At 35.7% G+C, this 22,717-nt stretch overlaps 1 protein-coding gene across 1 annotated transcript; it reads right to left on the reverse strand.

Annotated features, from left to right (window-relative positions):
• Positions 1-16,054: 16,054 nt before the first annotated feature.
• On the reverse strand, positions 16,055-22,706 carry LOC135096802 (uncharacterized). The gene is made up of 2 exons (XM_063998558.1): positions 22,385-22,706; positions 16,055-21,634 (listed from the first exon to the last, which is right to left on the reverse strand). The coding sequence occupies exons 1-2, from the start codon at positions 22,535-22,537 to the stop codon at positions 18,032-18,034; spliced, it is 3,756 nt and encodes a 1,251-aa protein (XP_063854628.1). The 5' UTR covers positions 22,538-22,706; the 3' UTR covers positions 16,055-18,031.
• Between the last annotated feature and the right edge of the window lie 11 nt (positions 22,707-22,717).

Consider the following 22,717-nt stretch of genomic DNA (forward strand, 5'->3'; position numbering starts at 1 on the left):
ATGTGTGTATGTACAAGGGTAAGTCAATAAGTATCCGCACTTTTATTCTAATTGTTTGTAAATAGGCTGTATGGCTTTGTGTGCTATGCCGGGTTGTAGATGGCTCCGCCCTCCTCCCTTGTGGTTGGTTTCAGCGTTACCACTTCTGTGCGCTCTGCGCTGTTGAGAAGTAAGGATGAATGCACTACTCTCCATTTGCACCAAAGAAGAACAACGCTCTGTAATCCGTTTTTTTTTTTTTTTTTTTTGTGGTCTGAAGATGTACCACTAGCTGAAATCCATAGAAGACTTTCAGTACAATACAGGGGCAATGTTTTATCACGACATAGTGTTTATGAGTGGATTGAGCAATTCAAAAGCGGTCGGACAAGTGTGGAGGATGAGAAACGCAATGGACGCCCAGCCACAGCCACTACTGACGCTGAGTCAACCCTCTGCAGGAAAAGTGATGCTCACAGTTTTTTGGGACTCACGAGGGCCAATTCTGGAACATTACCTGGAAACAGGGTCAACAGTAAACAGTGAATGCTACAGTGATATGCTTATCAACAAGTTGAAGCCGACAATTTGCAACAAATGCCGAGGTCTATTGTCGGAAGGCGTTCTTTTGTTGCATGACAACGCCCGTCCACATACTGCTGCCCACACCATTGATACTCTTCAAGAACTTCATTTCGAGGTGTTGGAACATCCTGCATACAGTCCTGATCTCGCCCCTTCTGATTACCATCTGTTTGGTCCACTTAAAGATGCTTTAAGAGGCCGTTGTTTCGCCACCGATCAGCAGGTGAAGGAAGCGGTGCATATGTGGCTCAATGCTCAACAGAAAACGTTTTTTTCTGAGGGTATCGAAAAGCTAGTGCAATGATGGACCAAGTGCATTGAAAAGCAGGGTGACTATGTTGAAAAATGATGTTGTTGTAAACTTTGTATTGCTGTTGTATTAAATAAAAAAATTGGAGTGCGGATACTTATTGACTTACCCTCGTATGTTGCCACCCCATTCCCCCTCTCTTGTACACCTGCTCCCCCCTTAATTGTAGCAGAGGAAGAGTGATGCACTTTCCCCTAGTCAGTCACTACTCTTAGAGGGAGTAGATATATTGAGACGGTCAGTAATATCTGGAGGAAACTGAGACAGGATAACAGTTAGTCAGGTCACTTGCTTTAAGGAGAAAAGTGAGTAATTACCGCTCGTACACCCCAGCCTACTTACACAGTATAGGAGTCTCCATAGTAGCCTGCCTGGGAGAGTAGTTGCGTGTAACACTCCATACCCAGGAAAGTGACTCCTTGGCTGTGTGTGCGTGCGGGCTGAGTTCTTGTACAGTGAGCAGTGATTACCTTCGTGTATGTTTATGGGCACTCGTTTGTATTTGTTTCCCATGTCTCTTGTTAGTGAGCTTGTTTTGTGTTAAATGCTACTGTTGACTGATGCTGTTCAGCTATAGAGGAATTAAATGAATAGCTGTGTAGTGAACTTTACTTCCTCCTCACATGCTGACAAGGCCTGCTGTCCAGGAGGCAGTAAACGACACCATTCGGCTTGAGGCTATAACATGCTGTTGGACAGTGGAAGAAGGATTTGTTATGAGGGTTTTATACCTCAACCATACATGTATTATTGTTTGTTATAATTATTTCTCCCTAGATGTGGTTGGTCCTTTCACAGCTGTGGGAGTTAACTGTCGTTAGAGTATTTCCCTTGCCTGTTGATGGGTAAAACAGACTGGTGACCTCAGTTAGTGCAACCTGGTGTTATGACTTGTGAAAAAGGTGCAGAGAGTCACAAGGGACCCTGTACACCCGTATCCCGTATTTGAGCCCTGCACTGAATCCACATAGAGATGGTTCAGGGAAGCTAGTCCAAGTACATCAGCTTTGTGAACTGGGGCTGGAAACTGTGGTCACATATATATATATATATATATATATATATATATATATATATATATATATATATATATATATATATATATATATATATATGTATAATATATACAAAGACTCAAGCCTTGTCTCCTTCCTCACACATCTTGTCATGTATATATACATATATATATATATGTATAATATATATATATATATATATATATATATATATATATATATATATATATATATATATATATATATATATATATATATATATATATATATATATATATATATATATATATATAATATATACAAAGACTCAAGCCTTGTCTCCTTCCTCACACATCTTGTCATGTTGCAGTCTCAATACTCTCTCTGCCCCTCAGTGCCACAGGATGCCTCACACTGCTTCAAATGTCACCATTTTTTGACAGGTGTCACTTTACTACACTTATTCTGGCTTGCAAGATGTAAGTATGAATTATGCAGATTATCAATTGTTACTTATACTCACAGAACTACAATCAAACATTACCGTATAACAATTATTCTATGGTTACTCAATACACAAAAACAAACACACACACACACACACACACACACACACACACACACACACACACACACACACACATTATTATTATTATTATTATTATTATCATTATCATCATTATTACTTTATTGACCACAACAGAATACACTACTTTTAACATGAAATTAAAAAGTTAAAGGTAAAATGGCAGTGACATTGTTGGTCCATTGCAAAGTAGCAAAACTATTATGAAGTCCATTAAGGGCAAGTAGACAGTATTAATACAGTATCACTATAAAAGGACAAGTTAAAATATGTAATGCTCCACAAATGATTTACAAATAATAACTGTTTCTATAGCTGGTTATTTGATTTTATAAAATAATAGAATATTTCTAACATTATATAGATGTTCTTTTAAAAGAAAATAACAATATAGAATAAACACTTAAAAATTCTAGCAATAAAATGTAAAAAGTTATTATACACCAAAATTATGGAATAATAAAAGATAAAACTAATGAAACTAATCTAATTAAAAAAAATGAATTACTTGTTGTCAATCAACAACTTAAAAATACAAGATAAAATAAATAAAACTTCCTACATAGCTAAAGTCACAAAAATAATAAAACAACACTTGACAAAAATAACATCAAATACAAAATGATCGACATGCCGGAAATTCAGTCTGTAAATTACTAAAACTTCCTAGATAATTTTGCATACAAGTGTGTTATCCACATTTGCCAAAAATAAGTTACTGATGGATCAAAACTGACAGGAGTCTTGTATGTGCTGTAGTAAGGGACAGCACTTGATCACATCCACCTTGGTCTACATGTCACAAGTGTACACTCTCTCTGCCAGTAGAAGGTGGCCCCGCCCCCTCCTACTCCACCTGCTAACCTTCACTGCCAGAGAGTGAGTCAACACATGAAACTGAGTAAATGCCATTCTGTGAAATTCACTTACATTATGCTTTGTCACATAGACTTTGTCACTTCAAGACTTGGATTGATTGTAGTCCTATATGTTATTTGCCCTGATGTCACAGAGTTAAACACACTATTTTTTTAATTCATCTCACCCTACATGAATGTCATCAGGGTTCTCCTGCAACAAGTCTGTCACATACAGTCTTGTGTTCATTCTTGTGTTCAGTATGGTCTTTACTGCAAAGGCAAAAGGGTCATCATTCACTGCCTCCCTTTCTCTCCATTTACTGTTAAAGAAATCCCTTTGTCTTTTTCTTAATAAGAACTCTTAATGGAGGGCATCCAGAATCCAGGTAACAAATGTCATTACATGTGGTTACCCTGACGTCAAGGAGACTCTTCATAGCCCAGTCTTATAGTTTTTTTTTCTTTTTTATGTAGGAAGGACACTGGCCAAGGGCAACAAAAAATCCAATTAAAAAAAAATGCCCACTGAAATGCCAGTCCCATAAAAGGGTCAAAAGCAGTAGTCAAAAATTGATGAATGTCTTGAAACCTCTCTCTTGAAGGAATTCAAGTCATAGGAAGGTGGAAATACAGAAGCAGGCAGGGAGTTCCAGAGTTTACCAGCGAAAGGGATGAATGATTGAGAATACTGGTTAACTCTTGCGTTAGAGAGGTGGACAGAATAGGGGTGAGAGAAAGAAGAAAGTCTTGTGCAGTGAGGCCGCGGGAGGAGAGGAGGCATGCAGTTAGCAAGATCAGAAGAGCAGTTAGCATGAAAATAGCGGTAGAAAACAGCTAGAGATGCAACATTGCGGCGGTGAGAGAGAGGCTGAAGACAGTCAGTTAGAGGAGAAGAGTTGATGAGACGAAAAGCTTTTGATTCCACCCTGTCTTGAAGAGCAGTATGAGTGGAACCCTCCCCAGACATGTGAAGCATACTCCATACATGGACGGATAAGGCCCTTGTACAGAGTTAGCAGCTGGGGGGTGGGGGTGAGAAAAACTGGCAGAGACATCTCAGAACGCCTAACTTCATAAAAGCTATTTTAGCTAGAGATGAGATGTAAGTTTCCAGTTCAGATTATAAGTAAAGGACAGACCAAGGATGTTCAGTGTAGAAGAGGGGGACAGTTGAGTGTCACTGAAGAAGAGGGGATAGTTGTCTGGAAGATTGTGTCAAGTTGATAGATGGAGAAATTGAGTTTTTGAGGCATTGAACAATACCAAGTTTGCTCTGCCCCAATCAGAAATTTTAGAAAGATCAGAAGTCAAGCATTCTGTGGCTTCCCTGCGTGAAATGTTTACCTCCTGAAGGATTGGACATCTAAGAAAAGACGTGGAAAAGTGCAGGGTGGTATCATCAGCGTAGGAGTGGATAGGACAAGAAGTTTGGTTTAGAAGATCATTAATGAATAATAAAAAGAGAGTGGGTGACAGGACAGAACCCTGAGGAACACCACTGTTAGGAGAAGAACAGTGACCGTCTACCACAGCAGCAACAGAACGGTCAGAAAGGAAACTTGAGATGAAGTTACAGAGAGAAGGATAGAAGCTGTATGAGGGTAGTTTGGAAATCAAAGCTTTGTGCCAGACTCTATCAAAAGCTTTTGATATGTCCAAGGCAACAGCAAAAGTTTCACCAAAATCTCTAAAAGAGGATGACCAAGACTCAGTAAGGAAAGCCAGAAGATCACCAGTAGAGCGGCCTTGACGGAACCCGTACTGGCAATCAGATAGAAGGTTGTGAAGTGATAGATGTTTAAGAATCTTCCTGTTGAGGATGGATTCAAAAACTTTAGATAGGCAGGAAATTAAATTAATAGGATGGTAATTTGAGGGATTAGAATGGTCACCCTTTTTAGGAACAGGTTGAATGTAGGCAAATTTCCAGCAAGAAGGAAATGTAGATGTTGACAGACAGAGCTGAAAGAGTTTGACTAGGCAAGGTGCAAGCACGGAGGCACAGTTTCGGAGAACAATAGGAGGGACCCCATCAGGTTCATAAGCCTTCCGAGGGTTTAGGCCAGCGAGGGCATGGAAAACATCATTGCGAAGAATTTTAATAGGTGGCATGAAATAGTCAGAGGGTGGAGGAGAGGGAGGAACGAGCCCAGAATCATCCAAGGTAGAGTTTTTAGCAAAGGTTTGAGCGAAAAGTTCAGCTTTAGAAATAGATGTGATAGCAGTGGTGCCATCTGGTTGAAATAGAGGAAGGAAAGAAGAAGAAGCAAAGTTATTGGAGATATTTTTGGCTAGATGCCAGAAATCACGAGGGGAGTTACATCTTGAAAGGTTTTGACACGTTCTGTTAATGAAGGAGTTTTTGGCTAGTTGGAGAACAGACTTGGCATGGTTCCAGGCAGAAATATAAAGTGCATGAGATTCTGGTGATGGAAGGCTTAAGTACCTTTTGTGGGCCACCTCTCTATCATGTATAGCATGAGAACAAGCTGTGTTAAACCAAGGTTTAGAAGGTTTAGGACGAGAAAAAGAGTGAGGAATGTACGCCTCCATGCCAGACACTATCACCTCTGTTATGCGCTCAGCACACAAAGACGGATCTCTGACACGGAAGCAGTAGTCATTCCAAGGAAAATCAGCAAAATATCTCCACAGGTCCTCAGGCAAAACGCCAGAGGCACCTTCACTTAGGGGGATCCTGAGGAGGGATTGGAGCGATAGGGCAAGATACAGATATGAGATTGTGATCGGAGGAGCCCAACGGAGAAGAGAGGGTGACAGCATAAGCAGAAGGATTAGAGGTCAGGAAAAGGTCAAGAATGTTGGGCGTATCTCCAAGACGGTCAGGAATACAAGTAGGGTGTTGCACCAATTGCTCTAGGTCATGGACGATAGCAAAGTTGTAGGCTAGTTCACCAGGATGGTCAGTGAAGGGAGAGGAAAGCTAAAGCTGGTGGTGAACATTGAAGTCTCCAAGAATGGAGATCTCTGCAAAAGGGAAGAGGGTCAGAATGTGCTCCACTTTGGAAGTTAAGTAGTCAAAGAATTTCTTATAGTCAGAGGAGTTAGGTGAGAGGTATACAGCACAGATAAATTTAATTTGAGAGTGACTCTGTAGTCGTAGTCAGATGGTGGAAAACTCGGAAGATTCAAGAGCGTGGGCACGAGCAGGTCAAGTCATTGCACACATAAATGCAGCATCCAGCTTTGGATCAAAAATGATCTCTAATATATTTCTAATGAAAGTGAGTCTTCTTCCTTTTGCAAACACAAATACAGAGGAACTGATTTTATTTAACTCATAACTGAGATCTATAGTCAATCACAGTCCAACATTTGATATTTCTTGATAAGAGGTCTGCCCCCGCATTCCCCCCAATCCCCCACTAACCCCTCAAACAAGCTTGGGGGCCTGTGGGGAATTGGGGGGATGAAAAATAAGTTAAATATGAGCATTCAAAAAACTAAGGAAATTTACCTTAACATTTTGAATTTCTCTAAACTATCCTAGTCCTAATCTTTGTCTAACCCTAGACACCTTTCTCTATCCCAAACACCTCCCACGATAGGGCGTTGACCTAATCTAGCCAGTGCGGCTGCGCCCCCCATGGACCCCTCTCGCTAGGACATTAACCTAACCTAATCTGACCGGACCTAGCATGGTAATTGTCTAGAGTCCTTACCGGGCCTTATTACTGGTCTATTCACTTCAATTCTTTTACACATACCTTCACATGCACCTAAAACATAATTTTAAAGTGGGGGACAAATGCCCCCTTCCCTCTAGTCGGTTAGGTTAGGTTAGGTTAGGTTAGGTTAGGTTAGGGTAATTGTCTAGAGTCCTTACCGGGCCTTATTACTGGTCTATTCACTTCAATTCTTTTACACATACCTTCACATGCACCTAAAACCTAACCTAACCTAACCTAACCTAACCTAACCTAACTTAACCTAACCTAACCTAACCTAACCTAACCGACTAGAGGGAAGGGGGCATTTGTCCCCCACTTTAAAATGATGTTTTAGGTGCATGTGAAGGTATGTGTAAAAGAATTGAAGTGAATAGACCAGTAATAAGGCCCGGTAAGGACTCTAGACAATTACCCCTAGCATAGCCTAACCTAATCTAACCTAACCTAGCATAACCTAATCTAACCTAACCTACCATAACCTAACAATCTAACTTAGCATTACCTAACCTAACGAGGGAGTTCAAAAATTATATCGTTATGCCTTACTGGTGTGGTGTTGATATTGTCAGACCGATGGCGGTGGGTACAGTTTAGCAGCTTCGTTGATAAAGACATGAAACTTCTTCGTCTCCATGCCACATCTTAAACATGGCTGTTTCTAAATAATCCACATTGTGAGTTTTCCTCCTCCCAAACAGTGGCACTTTTCTCTTCACCTCCCTCAACTTGGTAGCCATATTAATAAATGACAGTGAGCTTCTATCAGAACGCCTGACGTGTCACTAAAACAAATGAAAAGTGTAACTGAACTTACCGTTGAGAGTCGTAATTGATGCCCCCACAAATGCCCTAGCGAGTGGCAGCGCGTGACTGGAAGGATTTGGTGTATAGATAGTACCATGAAATCCTAATAAGAGGCTACCCACAAACCCGTTATAAACAAAAGAAAGTCATTTCAACGTTTACTCTTGACTGGTGCAGAGGTCGCTGGACTTAGAAAATATCGAATTTCTTCATACTCCCGAGTCCTATTACTGCCATACTGGACACGTGGCCCCAATTTTTTTTTTTACGTTTACGACAAGGTCACTGAACCCTTCTCCATGAAATGTGAGTTTCGTGCTTATATGTAACGCGGATGTGATATCCAGATTAACCCAACATTTGTTTCTCAAGTTCGTTTGTCCTATATTAGATTATGCATCATGCCTATGGAACAAACTTTGCTTGCCTTCCCTCCCTCCCCAAGAAAATGCTTTGTTTCAGGTTTGAATGATACATAATACAGAATAACAGTGAAGCAACAGGTTACAACTAATTATGGAGTTGGTATACAAGTGAAAAAAAAAAAAAAAATGGAGGGACATTCACTGGCAGCGAGCTGCTTGGATATCACCAGTGGAAGAGACCAACATCCAGACTTCATATGCTGCTTCATTCTGATTTCTCTGGTGAATACATGTGATTTTGATACACAATATGTTGAAATCCAGCTTCTTCACTTTCACATTTTGTATGTCTCTCTCCTGGTACAGCTGGTAACTACACTCTTTCTCATACACTTAAACATGTGATGATTCTTTTTTTTTTTTTTTTTTTTTTCAGCACCAAATACATTATTTCGTGTTCTGGAATGATAGACGGAATGGTGTTTAAATTTCCTTGCCACTCTGTAAGAGTTCTAGGATCTGGGTACACAATTTCTGTCCTAGATATCTGTATTGTTCTTTTTACAGGGCCTCCAGTTAGAGGAAGAACATTTTCCACTTGAGGGTGCTGCAGTGCTTTTATCACCATGTATTTAAGTTGTGTCTTGCCATAGCCTAAACATGGTATGTCTTTAGTTAAAAAAAAAATAAATAAATAAATAAATAAAAATGAAATAAAATAACTCCTTAGGGTGGGCAGTGTCCATTTGCCAACATTGTTAGAGGTCTCCATAATGCCGAAAACATATTATACGCTGTGTTGAGGATCGGTTTGTTATTGTTTTGGTGGCAAGAAACAATCTCAATATCAGACTTTGATTTCTTGGTTATGAAAATAAACTATTTTAGGGGGCATCATATGTTCATGGTTTCTTAGTGAATTAACTAGAAGAAAAATAATCATACTGACTTTGAGTTTTATCAGTTGAGGAACAAAATAATTTTTGTCCTAGGAATACAATGATATAAAAGACATAATGCATGTGTATAACCTTAATACTGCTATTAAGGCTATTGAACAGTTGTTTTTATTTCGCGAAAGTTCACTAATGGGAAATATCACAAAATTCAGTTGCGGCTGTCAGATTCACCAGTTATAATATTTCACAGGAAAGTTGGACAGCTGCATATCGCTTTTTTTTTTTTTTTTTTATTCTATTATCACTCCTGAGACAGTGAAATAGTTTGAATATTTTTAATCAATAAATGGATAACCGCGCACGAGCGACACACACACACACACACACACACACACATTATCATGAGTATTATTATTATTATTATTATTATTATTATTATTATTATTATTATTATTATTATTATAATTATTACTACTACTACTATGCTTCTATTCTAAAACTTCGTTTAGAAAACTTTTCAAATGTGTAGACTGTCGCTGATAGCCGAGCACGCGCCACGATGACACAGACATACGCACACACATTATTGTTGTGTTGTTACTGATGTTACCATTATTTTTGTCAAATAAGCTTCTCTTATTCTTCATTTTCTTGCTGTTGTTGGTGGTGCTATTATTGTTTTTATTATTATTATTATTATTATTATTATTATTATTATTATTATTATTATTATTATTATTATTATTATTATATGTTTCGTCTTCTATCCTTCTGATCATTACTTTTTTTATTTGTATTATTGTCACTATTATTATTATTATTATTATTATTATTATTATTATTATTATTATTATTATTATTATTATTTACTGTTATCATCAGTCTCAATCTTCTCTATGCTCTTATTATTACTATTATTATTACGTATTCTGCTTCTTCCACTTCCCCATTTTCTTCTTCTTTTTCTTATTATCATTATTATGAATATGATTCCAAAACGTCGTTTAGAAAACTTTTGAAGTGTCGAGTCTCGCTGAGAGCCAAGAAACTTACGTAGAATCCTTGTTGATCGCCCGGCACGCGCCGCGATGACACACACAATTGTTATTATTGTTGTTGTCGTCGTCATACTCATGCAGAGTGGAAAGAAACCAACATTTATAAGGAGGTTCAATTACGTGATTTGTTATCAATTACTACATCAGTATGGCCAGCCAGGCTGTCTGTACAGAGCATCCGCCGTGACCCCAAGACATGCCTGACTGCTTGGCACTTGTCACGTGCTGGCTGGGTGCAGCACTACTAGCTGCAGCCCCTCCCTACCCTTCCACCTGCCACTGCTGAAAGGACAAAAGGACTCATGCTCAACACCCCAAGGGATTTTTTTTTTTTTTATGCATTGTCTTATTACTGACTTGCCCAGCCTCACTCTCCAGCAGCAGGTAATCCCCCACCGTCAGCAGGATACTTTCCTAAGTATCTGGAACTCCTAAGTTCCAGAGTCGTGACTCTGGAACCACAGCAGAAACCTCTTGGAGGCTTCTCCAGCCCCCCCCCCCTCTCTCTCTCTCTCTCTCTCTCTCTCTCTCTCTCTCTCTCTCTCTCTCTCTCTCTCTCTCTCTCTCTCTCTCTCACCAGGGTCCTCACAGCTAGCTACCTCCAGAATCCTTCTCAGGAGGCACCCTGGCCTCCAGCAGACACCTCACTGGCTGTCTCACTTCTCAGGCACAAGACCCACGGGCACAAACAAGACTAATACCTTATATAAATCTAAGGAAAGGATGAGCATGTCTTACTACAGCCATTCACATTTATCTATATATTTACAACTGAAACAAGTACATCAAATGACACACACACACACACACACACTTCAGTAACCATTACAAAAGAGAGAGAGAGAGAGAGAGAGAGAGAGAGAGAGAGAGAGAGAGAGAGAGAGAGAGAGAGAGAGAGAGAGAGAGAGAGAGAGAGAGAGAGAGAGAGAGAGAGAGAGAGAGAGAGAGAGAGAGAGAGAGAGAGAGAGAGAGAGAGAGAACAAAACACTCTTTAGGTGGACTCCATGGAAGGATAGACTATCAGTGACAATCCCCCCCTCCATCTCTCTCTCTCTCTCTGTGTTGAAATAAGGTGTTATTGAGATGGTACATGAAATATGATTTCTGGAGGCATTGTTATCCCGGCAAATAATGGTGTCAGTAACATACATAATTTCTATGACATTCATCTCAGTCCTCACAAAATTATAAAATTCAACGAGATTTGTATACCGCATTTATATAGAGCAAAAATTACACATGGTCAAGTACAGTATGAGAAACACTTCTTAATAAAGTAGTCAATTACTGCTCTCATCTCGGTGACGACTGTGTCGAATTACTCTTTCCCAGTCAACTATCTATTTTATATTGATTTATCCTATATTTTTGCATACATGCACATGCTTATATTTTTTCATGTGTATTGAGTACATACACTATCTTTTGGCAAGAATGGAATTCAAGTAAAATTTCTAATAACAAAAATACAAATACCGCTTATGTTTACATGCTTTGAAAAAACAATCCAGCAGTGTAAGGGTTAAAGGGGACGTTATACCCAAAATTCACTTAACAGAGGTTTGCTATATCAACAGTTTACTGTATTAAAAAATATGTAACAAGTAAGTTGTGGCAGTTTTCTAGGAACTGGAACGGATTAATGGCATTTCAATTAATTTCAATGGTCAAAATTTATTTGACATACGAGCAAATTAAGTTACGAGCTCTGTCATGGAGCAAATCAAACTCTACAGTCAAAGTAATACACACACATACACACACACACACACACACACACACACACACACACACACACACACACACACACACACACACACACACATATATATATATATATATATATATATATATATATATATATATATATATATATATATATATATATATATATATATATATATATATATATAATGTATGTGTGTGTAATTGGTACCTTGACCACATACTGTACTTTCATTTCCTTAACCCATCTCAGTCTGATGTGCAAGGCTTCATACACTGGTTAACACCAAATAAATCAATATATATATATATATATATATATATATATATATATATATATATATATATATATATATATATATATATATATATATATATATATATATATATATATATATATATATATATATATATATATATATATATATATATATATATATATATATATATATATATATATATATATATATATATATATATATATTTTTTTTATTTTATTTTTTTTTATTATTTATTTTATTATTTATTGGGAATGAAATCTCACAATACATCAAGTGCATATCACATATGTAGAGCCAATAGAACTGTATATTTGCTGCTGATATATATATATATATATATATATATATATATATATATATATATATATATATATATATATATATATATATATATATATATATATATATATATATATATATATATATATATATATATATATATATATATATATATATATATATATATATATATATATATATATATATATATATATATATATATATATATATATATATATATATATATATATATATATATATATATATATATATATATATATATATATATATATATATATATATATATATATGATATGCACCTGATGTATTGTCAGATTTCATTCCCAGCCTCATCCTCCTAGTCATCTTAATATAAATGTATACTAAGTATTTCCAACACCAAAAAATCCTGGAAATCCAACATTGTGAACTCAAGAACAAGCCATATCATGGTACATTTGTATAATAGCTTGCTGTGGTATGAAAAAGATGGGAAAAGAACAATGACTGCAGTCAGTAGCTGTACTGCCTCAGTTTATATTACAAGTACAAAGAAGGAATGAATGAACTTAATTTTTTAATTGGATTCATTGATAAGGTAGTCTGCCTTCCTGTCTTGAATCTTCCTCAAAGTTACACCGATTTAATTTAGGACTGTAAAGATTCTTACATTTTTATATCTATGAACAATATATTAGGAACTATAATCATTAAAAAGGCTTTATCTTTTAATAATGAGATTTTAAATCACTGATGAGTCTCCTTTCATTAAAAATATCCATGTACAAGAATTCAAACAACTGAGCTGTTTTAATCTTAGTAAAAAGAAGCAAATGCATTTCATCTTTACCATTTATATGACAAAAAAGACATTCAAGAATACAGAACCTTATAAAAAAAAAAAAAAAAAAAAAAAAAAAAAAAAATATATATATATATATATATATATATATATATATATATATATATATATATATATATATATATATATATATATATATATATATATATATATATATATATATATATATATATATATATATATATATATATATATATATATATATATATATATATATATATATATATATATATATATATATATATATATATATATTGGTGAACATTTTTTGTCAGTTTTTCTTTTACTGTGCCATTTTTCTTGTGAATTTCACTTGGTGTGGTGATGTTCACACCAGGATACACAAATTAATATTGATTTTTTTTTTTTTCTTTTTACGTTTTGGTTACTATTTTCAATGTGTATTTTTTATTTTGACTTTTTTCAGTATTCTGAGCCTTTTTTGTGTTATGTTTCTTTTTCATTGATTGTTTGACTTTCCTTTATCATTGAGTCTGACTTTCTTTTCATTTTTCTTTTTCCTTACATTTTTTTTCTTTCAGTGTTTTGAACTTTTTTGTTGGTTTCGTGTTTTCACTTTTTTTCTTTTAATGTTTTAACTTTTTTTTGTTTTTTAGTGTCTTGAGTCGTTTTATCTTTTTAGTGTTTTATTTTTTTTCTTTATCGTTTGAACTCCTTCCTTCTTTTAATGTTTTCAAATGTCTTTCTTCTTTTTGTGTTTTGATTTTTTGTTTTGTTTTTGACTATATATATATATATATATATATATATATATATATATATATATATATATATATATATATATATATATATATATATATATATATATATATATATATATATATATATATATATATATATATATATATATATATATATATATATATATATATATATATATATATATATTTTTTTTTTTTTAATATTTTCACTCCGTTTGTTAGTGTCATGACTGCTTTTTACTGTTTTAACTTCTTTGTTTCATCTTCGTTTTTGTATTTTGCCTCTATTCATCTTTTTTTTTATTTATTTATTCATTTTTTTTTATTTGACAGCCTTTTCAAGTGTTTTGACATTTTTAGTGTTTTTTAGCCCTCTTTGTTTTGACTTTTTGTTTAGTGTTTTGAGTATTTTGTCTCCTTGCTGTATTTTCACTTATTTTCTCTCCTTTTTTTCTTTTTGATTCTTTCTTTTAATGTTTTAATTCCTTTTGTAGTGTTTTGAGTCCTGTTTTGCTTTCTAGTATTTTCACATGTTTTTTTTTATTGTTTTTACTTTATTTTAGTGTTTTCATTATCCATCTTTTTTCTGGTTATTTCCTTAAATTTCATTGAAATTAGGCTGAAAATTTTTTTTTTATTTTAATTTTTCAGATTTTTGTAATTATTGGCATGATGAGTTAATTTTGTTGTTCTCATGAATTTTCTCCTTTTTTTTTTTTTATTGGTGGTGCGGGCATTTTAAAATTGTAGCTTTGTGGAGTCATGATTTGTCCCCGCTTAAAGTCCTTTGTCTTTTGTCCCTCGTCTATCAAGTTCTTTCTTCAATTTTTGGTTTTGTGAAAGAAAATTCCTGACTTGTTTTCAAGGCTTACTGTTTTATTTCTAAATTTAATTAGTTTCAGTTTAATGAAGAGTCATTATTATTATTAATATTATTTTTTAACAATATCTCTCATTTCAAAATGAAGTCATCTATTTTCTCTTGTCTTTGTTTCTTGTATTTTGTTTTCTTTTTTTTAACTTTACTTGTTTTTGTTATTTGTTGATAATGATTTTTTTTAGATTTTTATATTTTATCTTTTTTATCTATTTATTTATTTTTTTATTTTAATAGTTTACACATTCTTATTTTCTTGAACCTTGTGTATTAATACTGTTTTAAAAGGTTTCCACTTCCCAATTCGGGTTTTTTTCTTATTTTGGTCTTCCTTTGGCTTGTCTTGTGGCTGTTCCAGCTTTTTTTACTCTTCTTTCTTCAGTGTCTTAATTTATGTTTTTTTTTTTTTTTTGGGGGGGCTACATTTGTATTTTTTATTTATTTTTTTTAGTATTTTGACTTTTTTTCATTTTCTAGTATTTGTGTTTGGCTCCTTTTTATTTTATTATAAATACTTTTGACATTATCATTTTTTTTTTTTAAGTTTAACTTTTTTTGTTTTGACTTGTAAATTTCTTTTCTTGTAATGCTGTTTCTCCACTGGTTATTTATTTATTTATTTATTTATTTATTTTAGTGCTTGGCTTAATGTTATTTTAGTGATTTTTTTTTTGTTTCTTCATGTTGTCTCCATTTTTTTTTATTTATTTATTTTTTCTACTCTAATTATTATTTTTTTTATTGTTTTACATTTTTGTGTTACGGCTCCATATTTTTATTAATTTAGTGTTTTCACTTATTTTCTTTTATTGTTTTGAACTATTTTTTTTTATTGCTTTGACTCCATTTTCTTCTTTCATTGTTTTTTTTTTTCCCCATTATTTTGATTTAATTTCCATTTTTTTTTCTAGAGTTTTGATTCCATCTTATTTTTACTTTTTAATGTTGTGAATTCTTTTTTCATTGAATGTTTTGACATTTCCCTGTTATTTTAGTGTTCATTATTTCTTCGTTTTTTTTTTTTTTTATGTTTTGACTCTATTTTTCTTTTTTTCACATTTTCCACATTTTGTATTTTAGTGTTTTGAATGTTTTCAATGTTTTTATTATTTTTGAGCGTTTTTACTTTTTGTTTCTTTTACTGATTGAACTCCATTTTTTTGTTTTATTATTTTGCTCCATTTCGTGTTCTGGGTATATTTCATATTTTTTTTAGTATTTTGATTTTTTTAATGTTTTCACTCCATTTTTCTTTTTTTTTTACTTTTTTTTAGTGTTTCAACTTTTTGTTTGTTTACTCCTGCCTCTTTGTTTTGACTTTTATTTTTTTATTTATTTTTTATTTATTTATTTATTTTATTTATTTATTTATTTATTTTTGTGTGTGTGTGTGTGTGTTTTCACTACTTTTACAGTGTTTTGAATTTTTGTAGTTTATTTTTACTTTTTTTTTCCTTTTAGTGTTTTGATGTTTTTGTAGTGTTTTTGACTCCATTTATTTCTTTTTTTTCTTTTTTGTGTTTTGCCTTTTATCCTTTTTTAAATATCTTCATTATTTTTCTTAATATTTTTAGTTATTGTCTTTTTATTGTTTTGACCTCTATTTCATTTTTTTAATGTTTTGACTCATTTTCTTTTTTTATTATTTTGCTTCAATTTTTTTTTTTTTTTATGTTTTGACTTCATGTTTTTTTTTCTATTCTAGTTTAATTTTTAGTGTTGCGACTCCTTTATTAGTGTTTTGATTCTAATTTTAGACTTTTGATATTTTTTTTTATTGTTTTGGTTTCTTTATTGTTTTGGCTCCTACTTTAGTGTGTTGAGCTTTAGTAGTTAGTGTTTTAACTGTTTTTTTTTTATTTCTTAGTTTTTAAACTTCTTTTTTTCATTTTGTTTATTTTTGTTTTTTGTTTTATTATTTTAACACTTTTCTCTTAATATGCAATTTTTTTTAATATGTTAATATTTTTTTCTTTTTTTTATTTTCACTTCATTTTTTTTTTCAATTTTGGCTCACTGTAATGTTTTGACTTATTTGAGTTTTTAGTATTTTCATTCATTTTTTACTAATTTTTCTTTATTTTCTTTTTTTTTCTTTTTTTAGTGTTTTACTCCATTTTTTTTTTTTTAGTGTTTTGACAACATTTTCTCTTGTGACTCCTTTGTAGTGTTTTTAGTTTTTTTATTTTCTTTTTGTGTTTTTTTTTTGTGTTTTAACTACTTTTCTAGTGTTTAGATTTCTTGTTTTAGAGTTGATTTCTTTTTTTTTGTTGTTTTGACACTTTTTGTAATATTTTTGTCTTCTTTTTAGTGTTTTGACATTTTTTTCAGTATTTTCACCACTTTTTAATGTTTTAATTGTTTTTTTTTCTAAGTTTTTACTCTTGTTTTTTTTTTTGTCTTTTTATTGTTTTGCCTATTTTTTTACTTTTTTTTTGTTGTTTTGACTGCATTTTTAGTGCTTGAAGGCTTCTATTAATGTTTTAAGTAACTTTTTAAGTAACTAATGCTTGACTTCTGTTTTCGTTGTAGTGTTTTGGCATAAGTTTTAGTGCTTTCAGTATTTTTGACTGTCGATCCTTTTTTTTTTTTAGTCTGTTTTCTTAAATCTTATTAAAATTAGCCAAAACTATTTTTTCTTATTATTCTCGTGATTTTGGTCGCTATTTCCAGGATGCCTTATTTTGTTGTTGCTGTTCTCATTAATTTTCTCCTTTTTTTGGGGGGGCGATGAGGTAAGATCGGGAATTTCAAAATTCTAGCTTTGTGCAATCATTAATTTTCCACTACTGAAGTTCTTTTTCTTTTGTTCCTCCTTCTCCATCAAGTCGTTTTTTTTTTTTTTATTTCTTGTAAAATTCTTAATTTCTTTTCAAGGCCTATTTTTTTCAAAATTTAATTTCTTTCCAATCAACAAAGCGTTAGTCTTATTATTTTTTTTTCTAGTATCTCTATTTTCCATCAAATCATATATTTTCTCTTGTTTATTGTCATTCTTTCTTCTCTTATCCTTATTTGTTTTTGTTATTTCTTAATAATTATTTTTAATAAAATTTTTTACTTTTATCTTTTTTTTACTTTTGTCTTTATAGTTTACACATGCTTATTCTCTTCAGCCTTCTACATCCTCACTGCTTTCAAAGTTTTCCACTTCAAAATTCGTGACTCTCTTCTCGCCAAACCCTCTTTTTCTTATTTTGAACTTCTTTGAGGTTGTCTTTTGGGTGTTCCATTACATCCCATTCTTCTTGAAATCGCCTTTTCACTGACTTTTTTTGTTCTTCGTCTTCTGCTGAGGTGCACATCGTATTAATAGTTTTGTCATATCCGCCATTCTTGATTTTTTTATTAATTTGCGTAATTTGTTCATTCTCCTCGATTTTCCTTTTGATTTTTTTTCCAGTATCCATTTCCTTTGTTTCATGTTCATCGTGATCCAGTTTAATTTTCTTTGACTCTGCATTTAGAAATTGATGAGTAATGTCTTCATTTACCTGGAATTTCCTTTTCATTGAAATGATTTTCTCTTTTTCTTTCGTAGGTGTTGCTTGAGTCTCGCCTTCGCACTCCGAGGACACTTTGAATTCATGGTGCTTTAGGTGCTCGTGGTCTTCGTCAGCCTTCGTGACCGTCCATGCTCGTAACGTCTTCTTGTGCTCCTTGTTGTAAGTTTTGCTGAGGTTCTCGTAGCATCGAATGGTCTTGATGAAACCTTTAGGTTTGTAGTGCCAGAGTCGACGTATTTCTTTCCGAAAGTCGATCTTCAACGGCCTGCCAGTCTGGGATTTGTTGTTGCTAAGATACGTTACGAATCTATCCAGGATCGCGTGGTGGACTGGAGTCTCCCAGGGTTTTTGTTCGAAGGGGAAGGAAGTTGGATAGGATTCCTGGACATCCTGCTGATTTTTAAGTATGTAATTTCCTGTAGGATAATACTGTACATGCAGCTCACGGAATATTTTCTGTATAGTCAACGGTTCGTTTTCAGTATAGTCAGCCTTTCGTTCCATCTCCTCTTCCTTCCTCATCTCCCCTTCACCTTCCTCTGAGCCTTCATCCATCCAGTCCGAATCACTGTCCTGCTCATCGTCACTCCAGATGTCCCAGGTGAGGCCTGTGAGGGAGTCCTTGGTGGACTCCTTGTACTCCTGCGGCGACACCTCCAGGTAGCTTATTGCCTCATCTTCCAGCACCATGCTCCTCTGTGCCCACTCACTCTCCTGCGTCTGAATGTCATAAACTTTCAAAATTATGTCTTGAGCCGAACTCCGCGACAAGAACCTGTTCATTTTGGCCAGAACTGTCTTGGTGTGGCGTGCCTTTTCCTTGACCATGTTAATGTAATCACGCCGGAGCTTGAGTTGTTTGTTGTTATGTTGGGTGAGCAGTAGCAGCCTCTGGTGTTTAGGGAGGTGCATCAGACCTATGTCATCTTTGGGGCACAAGGGGAACAGACTGTTAAGCTCGTGCTCCGATAAGCGTCTCTTAAGGTATTTATGCTTCTGCTGCAGAAACTTGCGCGTCAAGCTCTGATAAGTTTCTTTCGCGACAGACAAGTACTTTTCCAACTTGTTTCTGCTCATGTTATTCAATTTTACTTTGACCTCCTCGCGGCGAGCCTGATTTCCCTTTTCCTTACAAAAGAACTTATATTCGTCGTCGATATCGTGAACGAGGCTCTCCACGTAGCCTTGAAGCTTCTCGCAGACAGGGCCGTTACAGGGAAAGGGCGACTCCTGTCCTTGCATTGTAGCCACAGTCTGTAAAAAAAGCAACACGGAGGTCATGTCTGAGTGAATTTGCGGCTCCCCTCCATTTTCCCGCTGTGCCTTTGCGAGGACGTGCACATTCAGGTACTCGAGGCGGCGGATGGGGAGCTGGTCCAGGAACTTGACAATCTTGACTGCGAGTCGCCGTTTCTTACGGAGCATTTCTACCGTCGCCTGTGCTTGGAAGATTTCTTCACACGACACTTTGTGCTTCCGCGACAAACTGTAAAGAAGGGCCTCTTTCTCTGTCATGAGGAAGTCGTTAAGGTAGGCCTTCTGCCGCTTGAAAGACTGCCACACTGCAGTGCCCTGTGTGCCCAGGCGCAGGCCTGGGAACCGCTTGAGGCCCTTGGCACGCCGCCACACCTTTTTGAATATCGCGAAATTCCTTCGGCAAACTGTTTTCATGACGTAGCGGCGAATGTTTCTGCTGACATTCTTTTCCATAAACTGTTCAAGAATTTTTTCCTTCTCTTGAATGGAATGTGTTGAAAGATTGACCTTGGGGAACAAAGGAGCTCGGCAGCAGTGGAATTCTTGACTGTAAGTCTTGTCTTTGAGTGGGCAGTCAGAGACCATTTCCTGCATCCACAGAGTGCGGCTCACATCCTGACTCCGCCTCCACGCCGCCTTCTCGTGCCCCTCCTCTTCGCTACCATCACTGAATTCGCCGGCAAGTCTGTTAAGCAGCTTGAAGTCCACCTCCTTCTCTGGTGATGTCTGGCTTTTCTTTGTTATATTATCATCACTGGCACCACCGCACTCGCCGTCTTCAACCGAACTGGACTCCTCGCCATCTGAGGGATACTCAGTGGGACTCAAGCGGGCCTCACTCTCAGCGTCACTGTCGTCCTCCTCATCCCAAGAAGCGTCATCCGTTTCACACTCATCATCCTCCACGTCTGAGAGGTGGCAGTGCATTCTCTCGTCGTCGGAGAACTCAAGGCTGGCGTGTGACTTGTCGTCAGGGATGTAATACTCGTCCTCGTCGTCTTCTTCGTTGCTTGAGTTACCGTCTTGGCCCTCCATCCCAGGCACGCTCCCTTCCACGCGGTCATTCTGGTGGGTGAGAGTTTGGGGGTGTTTGAGCACGTGCTCCACCGTCACCTTTCCGTTGTAAATCGCTTCCATGGTGTTGAGCAGAGTCTCTGGGGCCTGTGCGTGAAGCGTGACAGCGCTACTCACAAACTTCTTCGCCATCTTTATCTCTTCAATTGCTGCCTTACATTTTTGGATTTCGTCTTCATTATTTGACCGGTTCTCTTCGTTTTCCTGAACTTCGTCACATTGTTCGTCTTTTGTTTCATTAACGTTTCCTTCTTCCATCTGGTCGTCATCGCCTCGACCTTCCTCGTCATCCTCATCATCACTCCAGTTTTCAAACTCGTCCTTCTCCGCTGCTTTGTGTAAATAGACTTTCTTATCCATGCCCCGCTTGAAGTAGCGATGCACGATGCCCTGCATGGCGTAGTGCATCTTGCGCATGACGGCCTCCTGTTTCTTGTGGCTCTTGCCCTTCATTCTAAAGTACATGCGTCTCAGGAAGGCCTTGACGATGTATGTCACATGTTGCACCACCATTTTGTTGGGGAAGGTCAGCTGTGCCAGGATATCATCGTGTGACTTTTGCAAGTGATTAAGGCGCGTGAGGGCGGCGAGAAATTTCTTGGGGCAGGTGTTGTCTAGTGAAGTGTATTCGCTACTATCCAATTTAAAGTTACCGACAGGAGGGTTGGGTTTGTCCTGGAGTTCGTTTTCCATCTCCTCTGGCGTGGCCTCAACACCGGCCATGACGGCGCCCCAGGCCTGCTCATCAAAGAAGCAATGTTTGTCCAGCCACTCCGTTACCCAGTCAATCTTAGAAATTTCAATGTGTCCTTCATCCTCGTTCTCAGAGTCACATGTCTGAGGTGCGCTGTATTTGAAGGATTGATTTTGTTCCGGCCCCTTCAAGGACTCAGTGTTCCGTCCCTCTGTCACTACTTTCTGTAGGGTAGCCAGACAACAGCAAATGTTAAGAAAGAGTGAGACATGTATTCATATAAACTTGCATGTGGTGATGAACCATCTATCTCAATATGTCAGTCAGCTGTCCAGTCAGTCACTCTGTTAACCTACTCCTTCATTAACTTATTCGTATCTTCATTCATTAAGACAGCGAATCAATTACTTTATCTATTGGTTTTCTTTCTATCCGTTTGTGTATCTGTCTATCTATGTATCTGTTTTTCTTATCCATCTATCTATCTATCTCTATCTATTTACCTTTCTATTAATCAATCAATATATCAATCTATCTATCTCTCTACGTATTTGTCTGTGTATCTATCTGTCAGTATCTTCTTACATTTTTATTCTATCTTAATCTTATCTATCTATCTTTCTATCTATCTATGTATCTATTTATATATCTCTACCTATTTATCTATTAGTCAATCAACCAATTAATCTATTTATCTACTTATCTATCTAATTATCTCTCGGTCTATCAGTCTACCTATCTATTTATCTGTCTGTCTATCTATCCATCTACCAATCACTTAACTCATCAATCTGGGTGTATCTTTCTATTTATCTATATGTTCATCTATCAATCAACCTATACATTTGTGAGTCTATCTATCAAGCAATCCAACAATCACGCAGTGTATCCATCTCAACACTCTCTCACTCAAGAAGTAACCTACAAGACGGTCATCTGAGGCAACACAGTCTGTGGTGTATACTCGTACTTACTCGTGCCTGTGTTTTCTTGCCACTCAGGCGACGCAGTGCGGCCAGACGCCTCTCTTTGGCTCGCGCGGCTCTTACTTCCTTCACGGATTCTGCTCTCTTGTATTCCATGTCTGTGTATTCCTCAGGACAAATCTCGGTGCTGTTCTCACACATCAGTGGAGTGTTTTCTTGAAATCCTTGTGCCCAATGGATCACTGGGGGTGGGTAAACCTGAAGGCTGGAGTTTTTGCCAGTAGGTATATCAACTTTGTATTTGGGATCGTCTGTCGCAGCCGAAAATCAGCTTGGAGTTAGGTGGCAAGCAGACTCAGGAAGACGGTTGCTGATTGGTGC

The sequence above is a fragment of the Scylla paramamosain genome, unplaced genomic scaffold, assembly GCF_035594125.1.
Source record: "Scylla paramamosain isolate STU-SP2022 unplaced genomic scaffold, ASM3559412v1 Contig7, whole genome shotgun sequence".
Taxonomy (NCBI): domain Eukaryota; kingdom Metazoa; phylum Arthropoda; class Malacostraca; order Decapoda; family Portunidae; genus Scylla; species Scylla paramamosain.

Excerpts from the sequence above, each read along its gene's own strand:
- LOC135096802 (XM_063998558.1), bottom strand. The coding sequence starts at position 22,537 with ATGTGTGAGAACAGCACCGAGATTTGTCCTGAGGAATACACAGACATG. Across the intron at positions 21,635-22,384 it reads GCAAGAAAACACAGGCACGA|AAAGTAGTGACAGAGGGACG; the intron begins GTAAGTACGAGT and ends GCTACCCTACAG.